The sequence below is a fragment of the Eutrema salsugineum genome, unplaced genomic scaffold (assembly GCF_000478725.1).
Source record: "Eutrema salsugineum unplaced genomic scaffold, Eutsalg1_0 scaffold_15, whole genome shotgun sequence".
NCBI lineage: Eukaryota > Viridiplantae > Streptophyta > Magnoliopsida > Brassicales > Brassicaceae > Eutrema > Eutrema salsugineum.
Genome location: NW_006256867.1, coordinates 657810 through 671556, shown reverse-complemented (window position 1 = coordinate 671556; position 13747 = coordinate 657810). Strand labels below are relative to the sequence as shown.

At 46.8% G+C, this 13747-nt stretch overlaps 3 protein-coding genes across 3 annotated transcripts; 1 reads left to right on the top strand and 2 right to left on the bottom strand.

The window, feature by feature from the left end:
• The first annotated feature begins 329 nt into the window (after positions 1-329).
• LOC112088182 lies at positions 330-1753 on the top strand. Its single transcript, XM_024158465.1, has 3 exons — positions 330-941; positions 1015-1194; positions 1265-1753. The coding sequence occupies exons 1-3, from the start codon at positions 330-332 to the stop codon at positions 1751-1753; spliced, it is 1281 nt and encodes a 426-aa protein (XP_024014233.1).
• A 4359-nt stretch (positions 1754-6112) lies between these two features.
• LOC112088181 lies at positions 6113-7348 on the bottom strand. Its single transcript, XM_024158464.1, has one exon. It carries the CDS (start codon positions 7346-7348, stop codon positions 6113-6115), a length of 1236 nt encoding a protein of 411 aa, XP_024014232.1.
• A 1104-nt stretch (positions 7349-8452) lies between these two features.
• LOC112088180 lies at positions 8453-12416 on the bottom strand. The gene is made up of 6 exons (XM_024158463.1): positions 12151-12416; positions 11969-12033; positions 11475-11650; positions 9601-11316; positions 9353-9417; positions 8453-9311 (listed from the first exon to the last, which is right to left on the bottom strand). The coding sequence occupies exons 1-6, from the start codon at positions 12414-12416 to the stop codon at positions 8453-8455; spliced, it is 3147 nt and encodes a 1048-aa protein (XP_024014231.1).
• Positions 12417-13747: the final 1331 nt, after the last annotated feature.

Here is a 13747-nt window from a genome sequence, read left to right as displayed (position 1 = left end):
CGAGGCGTCGGTCGGCGAAGATTACGTTCACCGAACCAAGACTACTTGGGGACCACTTGGTAGCCGACCCGAAGGTTTGCCTCGGCTCGGAGATTCAGTTGATATTCTCTTCCTTTTCTGAAACTTTTGCTTTTTTGCTTTGTTTTGCAGTTCGGTGCTATCTTCCCTCGATCCCGACGACCTCTTTACTGTTCGAGACTCTCTTTCGGCGCGGAAGGTTAATTGGAGAAAAAACTTCACCCTCGAAAGAGTAGAAAAAGCGCGAGCCATCCTTGCCGGTCCCCTTCAGTTCTTCGTCCTCAAGTTCTTCGAGAGATACCCGGGAGAAGATGGTGGTGATCGCCCTTAGAGAAAGGAAGCGGCGCGAGGAAGAGGAAGCCGCTAGACGAGCTGCCGAGGCAGCTCGCGCGCAAACCGAGGCGGTTCCGGCGCAAGCCGAGGCGGTCTCAGCGCAAACCGAGGCCGTCCTTCAACCCGACCCTTCGAGCCGGGAAGGGGATGTGATGATCCGAGCCGCAGAAGGCGACACTGCCGAGGCGGCTGAGAAAGACGTAGTGCCCGAGGTGGAACCGGGCGAAATTATCCCCGAGGTGTCCGGGGACGGCTCGGCGGCGCGGAGTAAGACTCCTTCGCAATCCACCATCCTGGCCCTCCCGAAGTCGACGAGGCCACCGACTTCGGTCGTCCAGAAGCATGACTCTAGCCGAAAACGTTCGGCTACTGACAAGGGGAAAGGCGTCGCCGTCCAAAAGGACGAGCCGTCCAAGAAGAGGCAAAAACCGACGCCCAGGGACCCCGCCGCGCGTAAATTGGTTGTTGACGACCCCGACGCTTCTGCCGTCATGTTTTCGCGTATAAATAACGCGAACACGCGTCTTCCTCCTCCGGAGAAGCTGAGGAGGCCGAGGTCATATGGCGCGATGGCGCAGCGTGGTACCAAGGTACGTTTTTATTCGCTGTCCTTTATTTTCGTAAACTTTTGCTAAGTGTTTAACGCGAGTTTGTTCTTTGCAGTTTGTCGCGGCCATTAACGACCTGATGGCCGAGTATGAGGGAGACCTGTCTAAGGTCGAACGTCGCTTGGACGAGGCCCGAAATGAGACCGTGGCATCAAAGGTGAAGCTGGAAGAGGCGCAAAACGAAAGCCGCGGCAGCGAAGGGGAAACTCACCGAGGCGATGACCCGAGTGTCGAGGTTGGAAGAGGAGAAGATAGTTCTTCGAGCAGACGTCAACAAAGTTTCCGCCTCGGTGATTCGCCTGGAGGAAGCAAGGAGAGCCAAAAGCGCCGAGGTGGCGCTGTTCGAAGCCAAGGTCGAATGCGCGAAGAAGGAGGCGAGGCGCGAGCTGACGGCGAAGTTTCAGGAACGCCTCGCCAAGGTGGAGGAGGGTTTGGTCAAGCTCGAGAAGGCCAAAAATGATGAGAACGATCTGGGACAGATCAAGGGCAATCTTGCGATGATTGCCGACCTGAAGAAGCCGGACGCCCCGACGCTTGACGACGAGGAGGCGAAGCTGAAAAGCTGGGAGAGTGAGTATGCCGACGACGAGGCGTACGAGCGTATTGCTTCCGAGATTCGGGGCGAGCTGTATTACTCTCCCGTATCGCCGGACTCGGTCGACACCACCCTCGGCAACGAGCCGCTCGAAGAGACAGCGGCCAACTTAGGAGTGGTAGATCCGAACGGATCAAACGCAGGCACGCCAGTCCTCTCGAACCTCCTCGCCGTACGTGAGACGCAGTCCGCGGCCTGATACCCTCTGCTTTTCCCTGTTTCGTCTTTCATGCTTTTGAACTTAGGTTTTTTGTACGTTTTTGAACTCTTTTTGCAACCAATGCCTGGACGGCTTTATCCACCCGACATTCATTTTTGCTTATGGATATATTTTCTCCTTTAGCTGTTTTTCGTTTGGATGCACTTTTTTTTAATGACTTGTGCAAATATCTGTGAAAACCAATGGCTTAGAGAAGATTGTCGAGAATGATTTTGATTGCTTCCTTAACCGAATTCTTCGAAATCGATAGAAAGACGGGCTAAGGGTTGAGTTGTTTAAGGGTTGAGTTGTTTAAGGGTCTCGTTTGTATTCTTAATCCCGAGCTGGGAGTTAGTTTTGTGGAACATCCTTTAGGTGATGCTGGAAAGATTTTAAGTGATAATGTTGCAGCAAATTTTCGTAGCAACGCCGAGCCATTTTTAACGATGAGGCGTTTTCGCCGTGCGTGGTGCCGAGCCGTGTAAACGACGAGGCGTTTTCTCTTTGCGTGGTCCCGAGCCGTGTAAACGACGAGGCGTTTTCGTATAGGTTAGCCAAGGATGAAGTGTTATCGATCCTGACTAATGGACCGGTATTTCCGAGAGGATGAGTATGTTTATCCGGGTTTTAAGAGTTTACTTCAGTTTTAGAGAAAGCGATGTAGTCTCGACTTATATTCTCGTGTGCGATAGTAAACCGTGGCGACCTGATACGTTTTCGGTCTGATATTTGTATAGCGCGCTTCATTGTTATCCATAGAGGATGTAACTTGCACCCTCGTCCTAGGAAAGGTGGTGAAAGTACGTTTAGAGAACTTTGTATTTGTTGCCCCGTTGTGGCCAGCAACGAGACGATGCGTTCGGAGGCTTAGTTTGCCGAACTGAACTGAGGACCAACAAAGGTCCGAGGTAATCATGTCTGAGAATGTGCTGAGAATCGAAATGAGCTGAGAATGTGCCGAAGTGGCGATGTTCCTAAGTAGCGAGCTAAAACAGCTAAAAATTGTAGGGTTAAAAGAGGTATGTGTATACGTATCCACTCCCCCCCCCTTTTTAAGAGGGGGGACAGCTGAAACCGTCAGAGGACGGGCTGCCTACGTACCCTTTGCAGGGATCAAGCCGTCCTGTAGTTCATGCTGATCGTGTTGCATCCTTAGTGATAGTATTTCGTCAGATGCATTGCGTTCCACGATCTTGGAATCGCCTCGTCAGCTAGTGTCGCGAGTTCGTAGACTCCTGGACGAACCACTTTTGTGACCTTGTAAGGACCTTCCCAATTTGCTCCGAGCTTTCCTGCGTTCTTCTCGGCAGTGTTTTGGAAGACCTTTCGGAGGACGAGCTCCCCTGTTTTGAATCTTCCACTTCGAACGTTTTTGTTATAGTATCTCGCCGTCGCTTGTTGATAGTTCTAGATTCGAATTAAGGCTTGATCGCGCTTCTCGTTGATTAGGTCGAGCTCATCTAGCATCATTAAGTGGTTCAAGCCCTCCTGTCCTGGTAGAAGTCTTCGTCGGATACCTGGGAAATCCACTTCGGGGGGAATTACGCACTCCGATCTGTAGACCAAAGCGAATGGAGTTTCCCCGGTGGCTTGGCGCGGAGTTGTCCGATAAGACCAAAGGACTCCTTCGAGTTCGTCTGCGCACCGTCCCTTCTTGGCGTCGAGCCTCTTTTTCAGACCGTCGAGGATCGTCTTATTGGCTGCTTTGGCTTGTCCGTTCCCTTGAGGGTATCTTGGCGTAGATTTGCTGAGGCGGATTTTCCACTTTTTGCAGAAGGTTTCGAAGCGTGTCGGTGACTATCTCGTAAGGGACCCCGTGGCGACAGATGATATTTTTCCAGACGAAGTGTTCGACTTGAACATCCTTTATGCTTGCGTAAAAGTCGGCCTCGACCCACTTGGAGAAGTAATCCGTGAGGACGAGCAGAAAACGCTTCTGCTTCGAGCGATGTAGAGGTCCGACGATGTCCATCGACCATCTCATGAACGGATAAGGTGACGAAATTGACGAGAGCAACTCGGTAGGTTGATGAATTGTTGGAGCGTGCCGCTGACATTTCTCGCACTTTGCCGTAAATTTCTCACAGTCCTTGACCAACGTGGGCCAGAAATAGCCGTGCCGTTTTATCTTGATAGCGAGAGACCTTCTGCTGGAGTGGTTCCCGCACGCGCCGCTGTGCACCTCGTGCATGATCTTTCTTGCCTCCGGTCCTTCGACGCACGTCATGAGAGGCCCTGAAAATCTCCATTTAAACACCTCGCCATCGACGAGGACATACCGTGCTGCCTGAGCTTTTAGTTTGCGGGCTTCCCATTTGTTAGTTGGCACCTCTCCATCGGCGATGTACATTCTTTGTCGCAGCCGTACTCCGGCTCGGCCGGTGAGGCGTCTTCATCCATTGGAATGGCTTCTTTGTCCTCTGGTTCTTGTTCAGGATTTATCAGCCGAACTCTTTCCACTTCTTCGATGCTAGGATGTTCGATGAATTCGACTGGGATCGTCCGTCGGAGATCTGGGTCTAAGGTCGAAGCGAGTGCTGCCAAAGCGTCAGCCGAGGTGTTTTCTCCTCGGGGAATTCGCGTGAGTTCGAACTCGTCGAATTTTTGCACCAACTCTCGAACCACCTTGAGGTAAGCTCCCATTCGTCCATCCTTTGCCTCATATTCTCCGTTAAACTGGCATGCTACGAGCTGTGAATCACAAAAAGTTCTTATCTTTCGAACCCCGATTCCCTGCGCTAGTCGTATGCCGGCGATCAGTACTTCGTATTCTGCTTCGTTATTCGAGGCGTGGAAGTTCAGGCGAAAAGACTGCTCTAATATTTCTCCGGTGGGAGAGGTGAGGCGGATTCCTATCCCCGAGCCGTGACTAGATGACGAGCCGTCGACGTGCAGCGTCCATACTTCGTCTAGAGTTGGCTCGTTTGTTGCTTCGGCCGGGAGTTCAATGAGAAAATCAGCGATCACTTGTGATTTTGCAGACGACCTATTTCGATACTCGATGTCGTATTTGCTCAGAAAATCAGCCGACCGGATTGGCTTGGGCTGTGCAGGATTGAGCGCAGCGGAAGTGTGGCGAGCACAACAATCGAATGCGATTGAAAGTATGGGCGCAGCTTGCGAGCCGAGACTACGACGGCTGGGGCGACCTTCTCGATCTGGGGGTAGCGGGTCTCGGCGTCGGTCAGCGTCTGGCTGATGTAGAAAATGGGTTTTTGCTTGGATTGTTCTTCTCTGATTAGTACCCCACTTACAGCTGTAGCAGACACCGCGATGTAGAGGAAGAGCGGCTCTCCTTCGACCGGTTTTGCTAAGATTGGTGGGCTTGCCAGAGAAGTCTTCAATTCCTGGAAAGCCGCAGGCATTTGTCTGTGGAACGGGAAATAAACCTGTTTAGCGCGGCGACTCTTCCTGTTAGCCTTTGCACTTCGCGCTTCGTACTTGGAGAGGGCATCTCAATTAGCGCCTTAATCTGCTTGGGGTTTGCTTCTATGCCCCGGTGGGTTACCAGATAGCCGAGGAATTCTCCCGAGGTGACCGCGAACCTGCACTTCGTCGGATTTAGTTTCATGTTGTGCTTGTTCGGCTGTTCGAAACATTCTTGTAGGTGCGCGACGTGGTCTTCCTCCCGAGTGACTTGACTAACATGTCGTCGATGTATACCTCCATGGTTTTTCCGAGCTGAGCCGCAAACATTTTGTTGACGAGCCGTTGATATGTTGCTCCTGCGTTTTTGAGTCCGAACGGCATGACTTTGTAGCAGTATATCCCGCTGTCAGTTATGAATGCTGTTTTTTCCCGATCGTCAGGGTGCATCAGAATCTGGTTGTAGCCAGAGAATGCATCCATAAATGTTAACAGTTTATTTCCTGCAGTGGCTTCGACGAGCCGGTCGATGTGTGGTAAGGGAAAGCTGTCTTTTGGGCACGCTTTGTTGAGGTCGGTGAAATCCACACAGACCCGCCACTTGCCGTTCTTCTTCTTTACAACCACCGGATTTGCGAGCTAGTCCGGATATTTGGCCTCAACGATTGATCCTACCTTGAGTAATCTCTCGACTGCATTAGCTCGTTCGGGGCCGAGTTTTCTTCTTTTCTGCTTGACTGGCTTAAAGGTCGGATCCACATTCAGCTCGTGAAAGGTTACATCAATGCTGATGCCTGGCATATCTTCCGCCCTCTAGGCAAAGGCATCGATGTTCTCCTTGAGGAGGGAAAGGAGCTTGCTTCTCAGGGGCTCTCCTAGTTGTGTTCCCATTTCGACGCATCGCTCCGGATGCGCCTCGTCTATGCACACCGAGTCCACTGCGTCACACACCTGCTCAGTACGTGTTTCACGGCTCTCCGTGATCTGTAATTGCTATAAGAGTTTGGAGAGCTCGTTCGCAGACTCTCTGTCTGTCTTCATCTTTTTGCGGTCTATATCTGCTCGTGCGTCGGTGACGGGTTTCCTCAGTTTGTGCTCGGCTAGGCAGCACATTCGTGACTCCTTCTGATTCCCCCAGATCGTTTTGACGCCTGATGGAGTTGGGAATTTGAGGCAGAGATGGTAAGTGGAGGGTACTGCCCGCATCCCGTTGATCCAGGGAGTTCCCATGATCACATTGTAGATTGCTGGGTGGTCTGTGATGCAGAATTCGACGATCTTAGTGACTCCGCCAGCTACCACGGGAAGTCTGAGCGTTCCCATAGTCATCGTCGTTTCTCCTGAAAATCTGGTTAGAGGTTTGGGGATTGCTTCCACCTCAGAGAGGTCGATTCCCATTCTTCGGAGCGTTTCTCTGAATATGACGTTTACCGAGCTTCCAGTGTCGATGAGCACCCTTGCTACGTCATGATCCCTGATTGTTAACTCGATCACCAACGGATCGTTGTGGGGTCGATCAATTCCTGCTGTTTCCTCCTCGGCGAAGGAGATCACTGTGTTTGGGACGTCGGTTGGTTCCGTCCAATTCTCCTTTGCCTCGGCTCGACGCTGATAGGCTTTGATGGAGGATACGGTATCTTGGTAGTACTGGGATCCGCCCATGATCATATTGATCCTTTGCCTCGGCTCGGGTCGCTCTTCAGGTTCGCCTCTCCTGTCACGTTTGGAGTTATCACCTCGTCTGGGAGGATTTGCGGGTTCCGCCGTGCTGTTCGGCTCGGCTCTTTCTTGTTGTTCGTTAGGGACGAGGTCTTTGAGGTTGACCGCGTTTTGGAACTCTCCTGCTGCCATCTTAGCTGCGAGCTTTGCTCCTAAAGTTCGGCATTGAGCCGTCGAGTGCCCGTAAGTCTGGTGATACTCGCAAAAAGCCTTCTCGTCGTAGTTGGCAGATTTTCTCACCCAAGTGTTGTTGCGTGGCTCTCCTCTTCCGCGTCCAACGCCTACCTGGTAGTTATGGGCTCCTCCGCTTCTAGGTTCATCCGAGCTTGATGTTGTTGTATTGTTCGATGGGTTGCCCTTCTTCGTGGGGCGCGGTAAAATTGAGCTTCGGAATGCTGCTTTCGTTGGTTCATACTGCTCGTCTAAGTTTTTCATCTCCTCTTCGTTCACGACGAAGTCCGATGATCGGTGCAAAGCGTCTTGAATCGTTTGCGGCGTGTTGAGAGCCATCTCCCGTCGGAACTCAAACTTGTACCACAAAGATCGTTTCAGAGCCTCGAGTGCAGCCTTGTCGCTTATCCCTTCTATTTTGGATACGACTGCCTTGAACCTTGCCATGTAATCCCGAAGCGGCTCGTTCGGTCCTTGGGATAGTGTCCACAGGTCGGCATCAGATGTTCCTCTGTCCATAAACATCGAGTATTGTTTAAGGAACAAAGCGGAGAGCTGTTGAAAACTGCTGATAGAATTGCGCTCCTGCCTCGAAAACCATTATTATGTCAATGATATATTTTTCTCAATTATCTTATAATGCTATTCTAAACTCAATAGGAAGACAAGTAGTAGCCCTAGTTGTTTTGGTCTACAACTCAACACACATATTACTAGGTTTAAATCTAGATCATGACACGATAGATCATTTAGGACCACTCATATAAACCATTAGGGTGCGAATTCCGCTTCTCTCCCGTTAAAAAAATAATTTATTTTCTTGTTTCAAGATGATGATGCAGATTGTGTCTACACTTATTTTAACTGTTGTTTAAAAAGTTATATGAAGTCTTTTCTCGCGTTTTCACTCCGTTTAAATTCTTTTAAAGTTTTGGGAATCTCTGGAATTTTTTTTTTTATAAAATAGGTGAAAGTTAGAAACCAGAGCATAAATAGTCAAATGATGGAAACTAGAACATAAATAGATGAAGAATTAGAATGTTTTTTTTTTTTTTTAAATAGATGAAGAATTTAGCATGGATTTTGAAAAAGAATACATCACTTTTTATAGTTTTGTTGTTGTTCTGATTATTTTTGTTTAATGTATAAGAAAAAATAGATATTTCTTTTTATAAAAAAATATGTTTCATGAAAATATGTTCGATGATCATGTAGACTATCGTTTCTCAACGAAAAACAAAAATCATATTCAAAAATAGTGTACAAACAATTTTTTTTTCTCTTAATTCTTTCATTTTAATCTATGGGCTGGTTTTTTTTCGTTTGTTTTGAGTGAATGTAAAATTGTATTCACCAAACAAACGTTTTTACAATAAATATTACTTCTGTTTGAGAGCAAAAGAAAAGTATGCTATTATATCCTTAAGTTGGTCTAGAGGCAAACTAAATGGTAAGCCCCTCGTTGTATCTTTGATCTCCTTTTAGCCGTATAGAGCTGATTTGATTCCGGACATTTTTATCAATGATTCTGACTATCTTCTCTTGAGGAAGATCAGGTTCACCATGTTTGCGTCTGTTTCGTTCTCTCCAGAGATGGTGAATAGTAGATTGGCACACGTACCATATGAGAAAAGTTTGCACTCGTCCCTGTCCTGCGTCTTTGAGAAGAGAAACAACATTATTCCAAGAGCTGGTATAGTTTGCACCGAGAAGCTTAGAAGTGAGAGTCCTCCAAATAGCCGATGAGTAACTACAGGAAAAAAAGAGGTGATCCCGAGTTTCAGTCTGATTGTCGCAGAGGAAACATTCGCTTCTTGCTCTGACATTCCACTTCTGCATCCTATGCCCCATAGATAGCCGGTTTAACAGGGCAAGCCAGGTGAAAAAAGAGTACTTAGGTGTAGCGTTTGGGAACCATACACCTCTATGCCATTCTTGAATAGGATTAACCTCTCGGATAAGTTGCCAAGTCCATTTTGTCACAAAACTTGTTTTATAGACATTACCCGAGTTGAGCCAGAGTGCTACATCAGCTGTATCATCTCGCCTTCGCGATCTCAGAGCATCTAGTTCAGCTTCTGTCTGGTTGAGGATGGCAAGTCGATGGCGTCTCCTCCTACGGACCAGGGCTTGTCGAACTGTCGCTTGGGCTGGAATACCAAGATCAATATATCCTTGTGGTCCAGTTAACTCAATCAGACGCCCGGGAGCACACGAATCATCGCACCAGAAGGAGGTGGAATCTCCGCGATGCACCTCGACTCTGTGGAATGACTTTGCGATTTCTCTGTATTTGAGAAGCCTTCACCACATCCAAGATCCCGACTGAGTATTCTCCTTTACCAACCAGAAAGATCCATGCCGATAGCGAGTTCTTTGAATCCACTGAACCCACAGAGAAGAATCTTCTGAGAGAATTCGCCATACAAGTTTCAGGCAGCATACCTTATTTGTATCCGAGAGTAACTTAAGACCTAGTCCTCCCTCTTGTTTAGACTTACAGACATCCTTCCAGGCAACCTTAGCTCTTCGCGGATTTAGCTCTGGACCATAAAAAAAGCAGCATTAAAGCTTCTCCACCGCTTGTATACATTCTCCAGGCAGACGATATGCTGCCATCCAAAGTTAGATATACTCATAAGAACAGATCGTATCAACTGTAGACGCCCCGCGAATGAGAGAGAGCGAGCTATCCATGAGCTAATCTTTCCTCTAATTTTCTTCGACAATGGCTCGTAATCGATCTTTGCCATCTTCTTCGTTAGGAGAGGTAACCCCAAGTACCGGATTGGGAGTTGGCCCATACCAAACGGGAAAGTTTCGAGAATAGAGTCCCTGCTCTGATCAGACACACCGGCAAGGTACAAGGTAGACTTTTCCAGGCTGATTTGAAGCCCAGATCGTTTTTCAAAATCATCAAAAAGTCTGATAGTATTCTCGATAGATCGCTTTTTTCCATCCACAAATATCATCAGATCATCTGCAAAACAAAGGTGAGTCAGCCCTAGATTTTTGCATCCTGGATGATATCCAATTTGTTTATCAATCGCAGCTTTATCTATCATTTTTGAGAGTACGTCCATGCAGATGACGAAAAGATATGGTGAAAGCGAGCAGCCTTGCCGGAGGCCTCGTTTACTCTGAAAAAACCCAGCCAATTCCCCATTGACCTGAACCGAAAAGGACGCAGTGGTTACACATAGTCGGATCCAATGAATAAACTTTTCTGGAAAGTCCAGGGCGGTTAAAACATTGATAAGAAAAGGCCATTGAACTGAGTCAAATGCTTTAGAGATATCAATCTTCATTGCATATCTGGATGATAGAGAAGTCTTATGGTAATGTTTTACTAGCTCTGCTGCTAATAAGACATTTTCCATAAGAAGCCGATTTTTTACATATGCAGACTGGTTTTGCGAGATGAATTTCGGCAAAACGATCTTCAGGCAATTTGCCACAATCTTTGAAATAACCTTGTAAAGTACATTACAATACGAAATCGGCCTATAGTCTCGCATCTCAAGAGCCGCCTCTTTCTTGGGGATAAGAGCTAATATCGTTGCATTGAGCCCTTTAGGGAGGAAACCTTTTACGAAGAAGGAACTGATCGCAGCAATAAAACCATCTCCTACAATTGACCAGGCCGCTTTGAAAAACTCACTGGTGAAACCGTCGGGACCAGGGGATTTTTCAGTCGGCATTGAAAACAACGTCTTTTTAATCTCCTCAGCTGTTACTTCCCTTTCAAGCAAACTGGTATCCTCTTCATCACACCGGAAATCCAGCAAATTCCCAATCTCCTCTGTCTCCATTCCATGAAAATCATCGGGCTCATGTGAGAGAAAGTCCTTAAAAAACCTTTCTGCTTCCTGTTTGATCTCATCTCCGTCTGTGACTGTTTCTCCATCTGGCTTTCTGATTTCACGAATGGTATTCTGCATTTTCCGAACTTGGGCAGCTCGGGGAAAAGCTTTAGTGTTTCCATCTCCCACATTCAACCAGTGCAACTTAGATTGCTGTTTCCGAAAACTTTCCTCTAACCCAGCTAGAAAATCCCACTTTTCATACGCCTGATTCTCCTCTTCCATAGTTTCTGGATCTGGATTTTGCAGAGTTTGAGTCTGCTTGATACACAGATCATCATATGCCTCGCGAGTCCGTTTCGGTAAATCTCCCAATTTTTCCTTACCTAGAGCTCGCAGAAGGGGTTTTAGAGCTTTTAACTTCTTAGAAAACCGATGCATTGCCGATGTGGAGACATATAATGGAGTAGTAGTTTCCCAGAATCCACCAACCACCGTTAAGAACTGTGGGAGAGTAGATAAAACATTCGCGAATTTGAATGGTTTTCTGCCTTTTTAGTTTCTGGATCAAGCAAAATCTTTTCCCTGAGATGGTCTGAGCAACCTCCGGCTTCGAACGTGCAGTAAGATTCCGGAAATTCGATGTTCCAGGCATTATTTACCAAATCTCTATCAAGCTTCTTGCATACAAGTCCTTTGCTTCTCTTATTTGCCCACGTAAAGAGAGGGTCATGGTAACCCAAATCAAAAACAGAGCAGTCTCTCACTGTGTCTTGAAAATCCTTCATTTCCACTGGAATCGTCGGGGAAACTGAGTAATTTGAATGTTCTTCTCCATCTATGATCTCATTAAAATCACCACAAATCAGCCAAGATGTATTTCTAAACATTGGTGAGTTATAATGATTTTGCAGATCATCCCAAAGAAGCTTCCTTTCCTCCACAAAATTTGAAGCATAAACAAAATTACAGAAGAATTCATGGTCTTTCCCATCCAGTAGAATAGAACAGGTAATCATCTGAGAATTTTTAAAAATAGGGGTTAACCTCACCCTGTCTTTCCATACCACCCAAATCCGGCCAAGCCGATGATGCTCGTAATTTGTCATAAGAGACCAGTCTCGAAAAACCAAAAATGCAATCTGTATGGACTTACTTTCCTTGACTCTCGTCTCAAGCAGCAGACAACCAAATTGCATCGAAGCTGAATCTATCCACTGTCTGATAATGGAATGTTTAGAAGGTTTGTTTAATCCGTGCACATTCCAAAAGAAACCCGGCATCTAATTCTTTTTGGGGTTTTTCTTTGGGATTGAGATGGTTTGTTCCCTTAAGTACCTGTGAGAGGTTTTAGAGGCTCGAGGGAGAGAGGTCCTCATCCTTGTTCCAATGTTTTGAGATGCCACTGGATCAGATTCAGTGAATGGTTCTTTCTGACATTCTCCCTCCTCTATCTCCTCTATCTCGTCAATCACAGCATTCTCCTCAGTCTGCTTTTCTGACTCTTGGGCTCCCTCATTCGCTAGACTTAGAATTGCATAGCGAGATGGAGAAGAAAAAATCTCTGTTTCTGACCCAGTTTTTGGCTCCGATGATCTGCCCATCTTGTGTGGAGAGACCTCTTGCCAGTTATTTTTGTCTTTTCCAACGTCCTTTACCCTTTCTTTGATTCCACTAGCGACAGTTTTATCAGTCTGCACTGGTTTTTGTAGATTTTATGTATCTGAATTCTTTGCTACGGTTTTCTCTGCTTCCTTGGTACGTTTTCCATCCTCTGCAGTTTGCCGTATCACTTCTGCATTAGTTACTGATTTCTCTACTCTTATTGCAGACCCCTCTGCAGTTTTCACATTGTCCTGATTCACCTCTGCCTCTTTACGCTGCATGATTTTCTTTGGACTGATGTTTGTTTTACATAATTCCACTAAGTGACCCCATTTTTCACAAGCTGAACATCATGGTGGAAGCCAAGGATAAGAGAAGTCCACTACAGCGTCCACGTTTTCCTTTAGCTGAAATTGGTGTTGCTTAGGCAATTCCTTAGACATGTCAGCTTCCTCAAAACTCTTGCATAACTCTGTGTCTGGGTGCAGTCTTTTGGGAGCTCCAACTGCACTCGCTAGAAAACCCAGTCCCTCCCACGAAAAACATAGAATGAGAGACATTTTTTATGGTAACCCACATAGGAATAGTTTCAACTCTGGTTGTGTATCTTCAATGATCGGATACCACTTAGATACCATCATCGGTATGTCTGCAATATTCCACATGCCTCTCCTTAAAACTCTTGCTCTAACTGCTGCATCCCTTATCCTGAATTTTACCGACTTTGGTGACATCTCATACACGTCGATCTTGATTGTTTTATCCCCCAGTGGCCAGATTTTGTTTACAATTACGTGAATCTTTGCAACGTGCTGTGCTACTGATAAAAAACTTCCGACAAGCAGATCGTCCCATAGTGGTGTTCCTTCTTGCACCTCCGCTGGGACAATGACCTTTACTGAACCTTCGACTTCTAAGACTTGAAAATCATGTTGTGACAGACTCTTTTTATTCGACACCACACTTGCCCATGTCCCTTCTTTTGAACCTCGGTTGGCTGTGAAACTTGCGAGAGAGAAACTTCAGATGACTGAGTAGTCGATAGAGGAGCGGCCTCCTTCTCTTCCGACATGACGTTGCCGGCGGCAGGGATACTATCGTGCGGCGGAATCTAAAACCCTAGATCGCTATTCAAATCACCCTCCAGAGAGAATATTCTTTTTTTTCTTTTTGATTTTCCAAGCTGGGCTAGTTTTGGTTTCATCAATCGTTTTTATGACTCCGACAAAAATAATTTATGGGTCTGCCACTGATACTTTCCATAGCACGGATACCAAATTGACTAATTGGTTCAAGTAGATTGATGTTGTTACTACCAACGTAATCATAC

Bases quoted from the DNA above. Each gene is read 5' to 3' on its own strand.
- LOC112088182 (XM_024158465.1), top strand. From the start codon at position 330: ATGGTGGTGATCGCCCTTAGAGAAAGGAAGCGGCGCGAGGAAGAGGAA. The intron at 942-1,014 runs GTACGTTTTTAT...TGTTCTTTGCAG, and splicing joins TGGCGCAGCGTGGTACCAAG to TTTGTCGCGGCCATTAACGA. The intron at 1,195-1,264 runs GTTGGAAGAGGA...ATTCGCCTGGAG, and splicing joins GCGATGACCCGAGTGTCGAG to GAAGCAAGGAGAGCCAAAAG.
- LOC112088181 (XM_024158464.1), bottom strand. From the start codon at position 7,348: ATGGCTCTCAACACGCCGCAAACGATTCAAGACGCTTTGCACCGATCA.
- LOC112088180 (XM_024158463.1), bottom strand. From the start codon at position 12,416: ATGGGCAGATCATCGGAGCCAAAAACTGGGTCAGAAACAGAGATTTTT. The intron at 9,418-9,600 runs GTATACAAGCGG...GAATTCTCTCAG, and splicing joins ATATCGTCTGCCTGGAGAAT to AAGATTCTTCTCTGTGGGTT. The intron at 9,312-9,352 runs GTAAAGGAGAAT...GATGTGGTGAAG, and splicing joins GGCATGGATCTTTCTGGTTG to GCTTCTCAAATACAGAGAAA.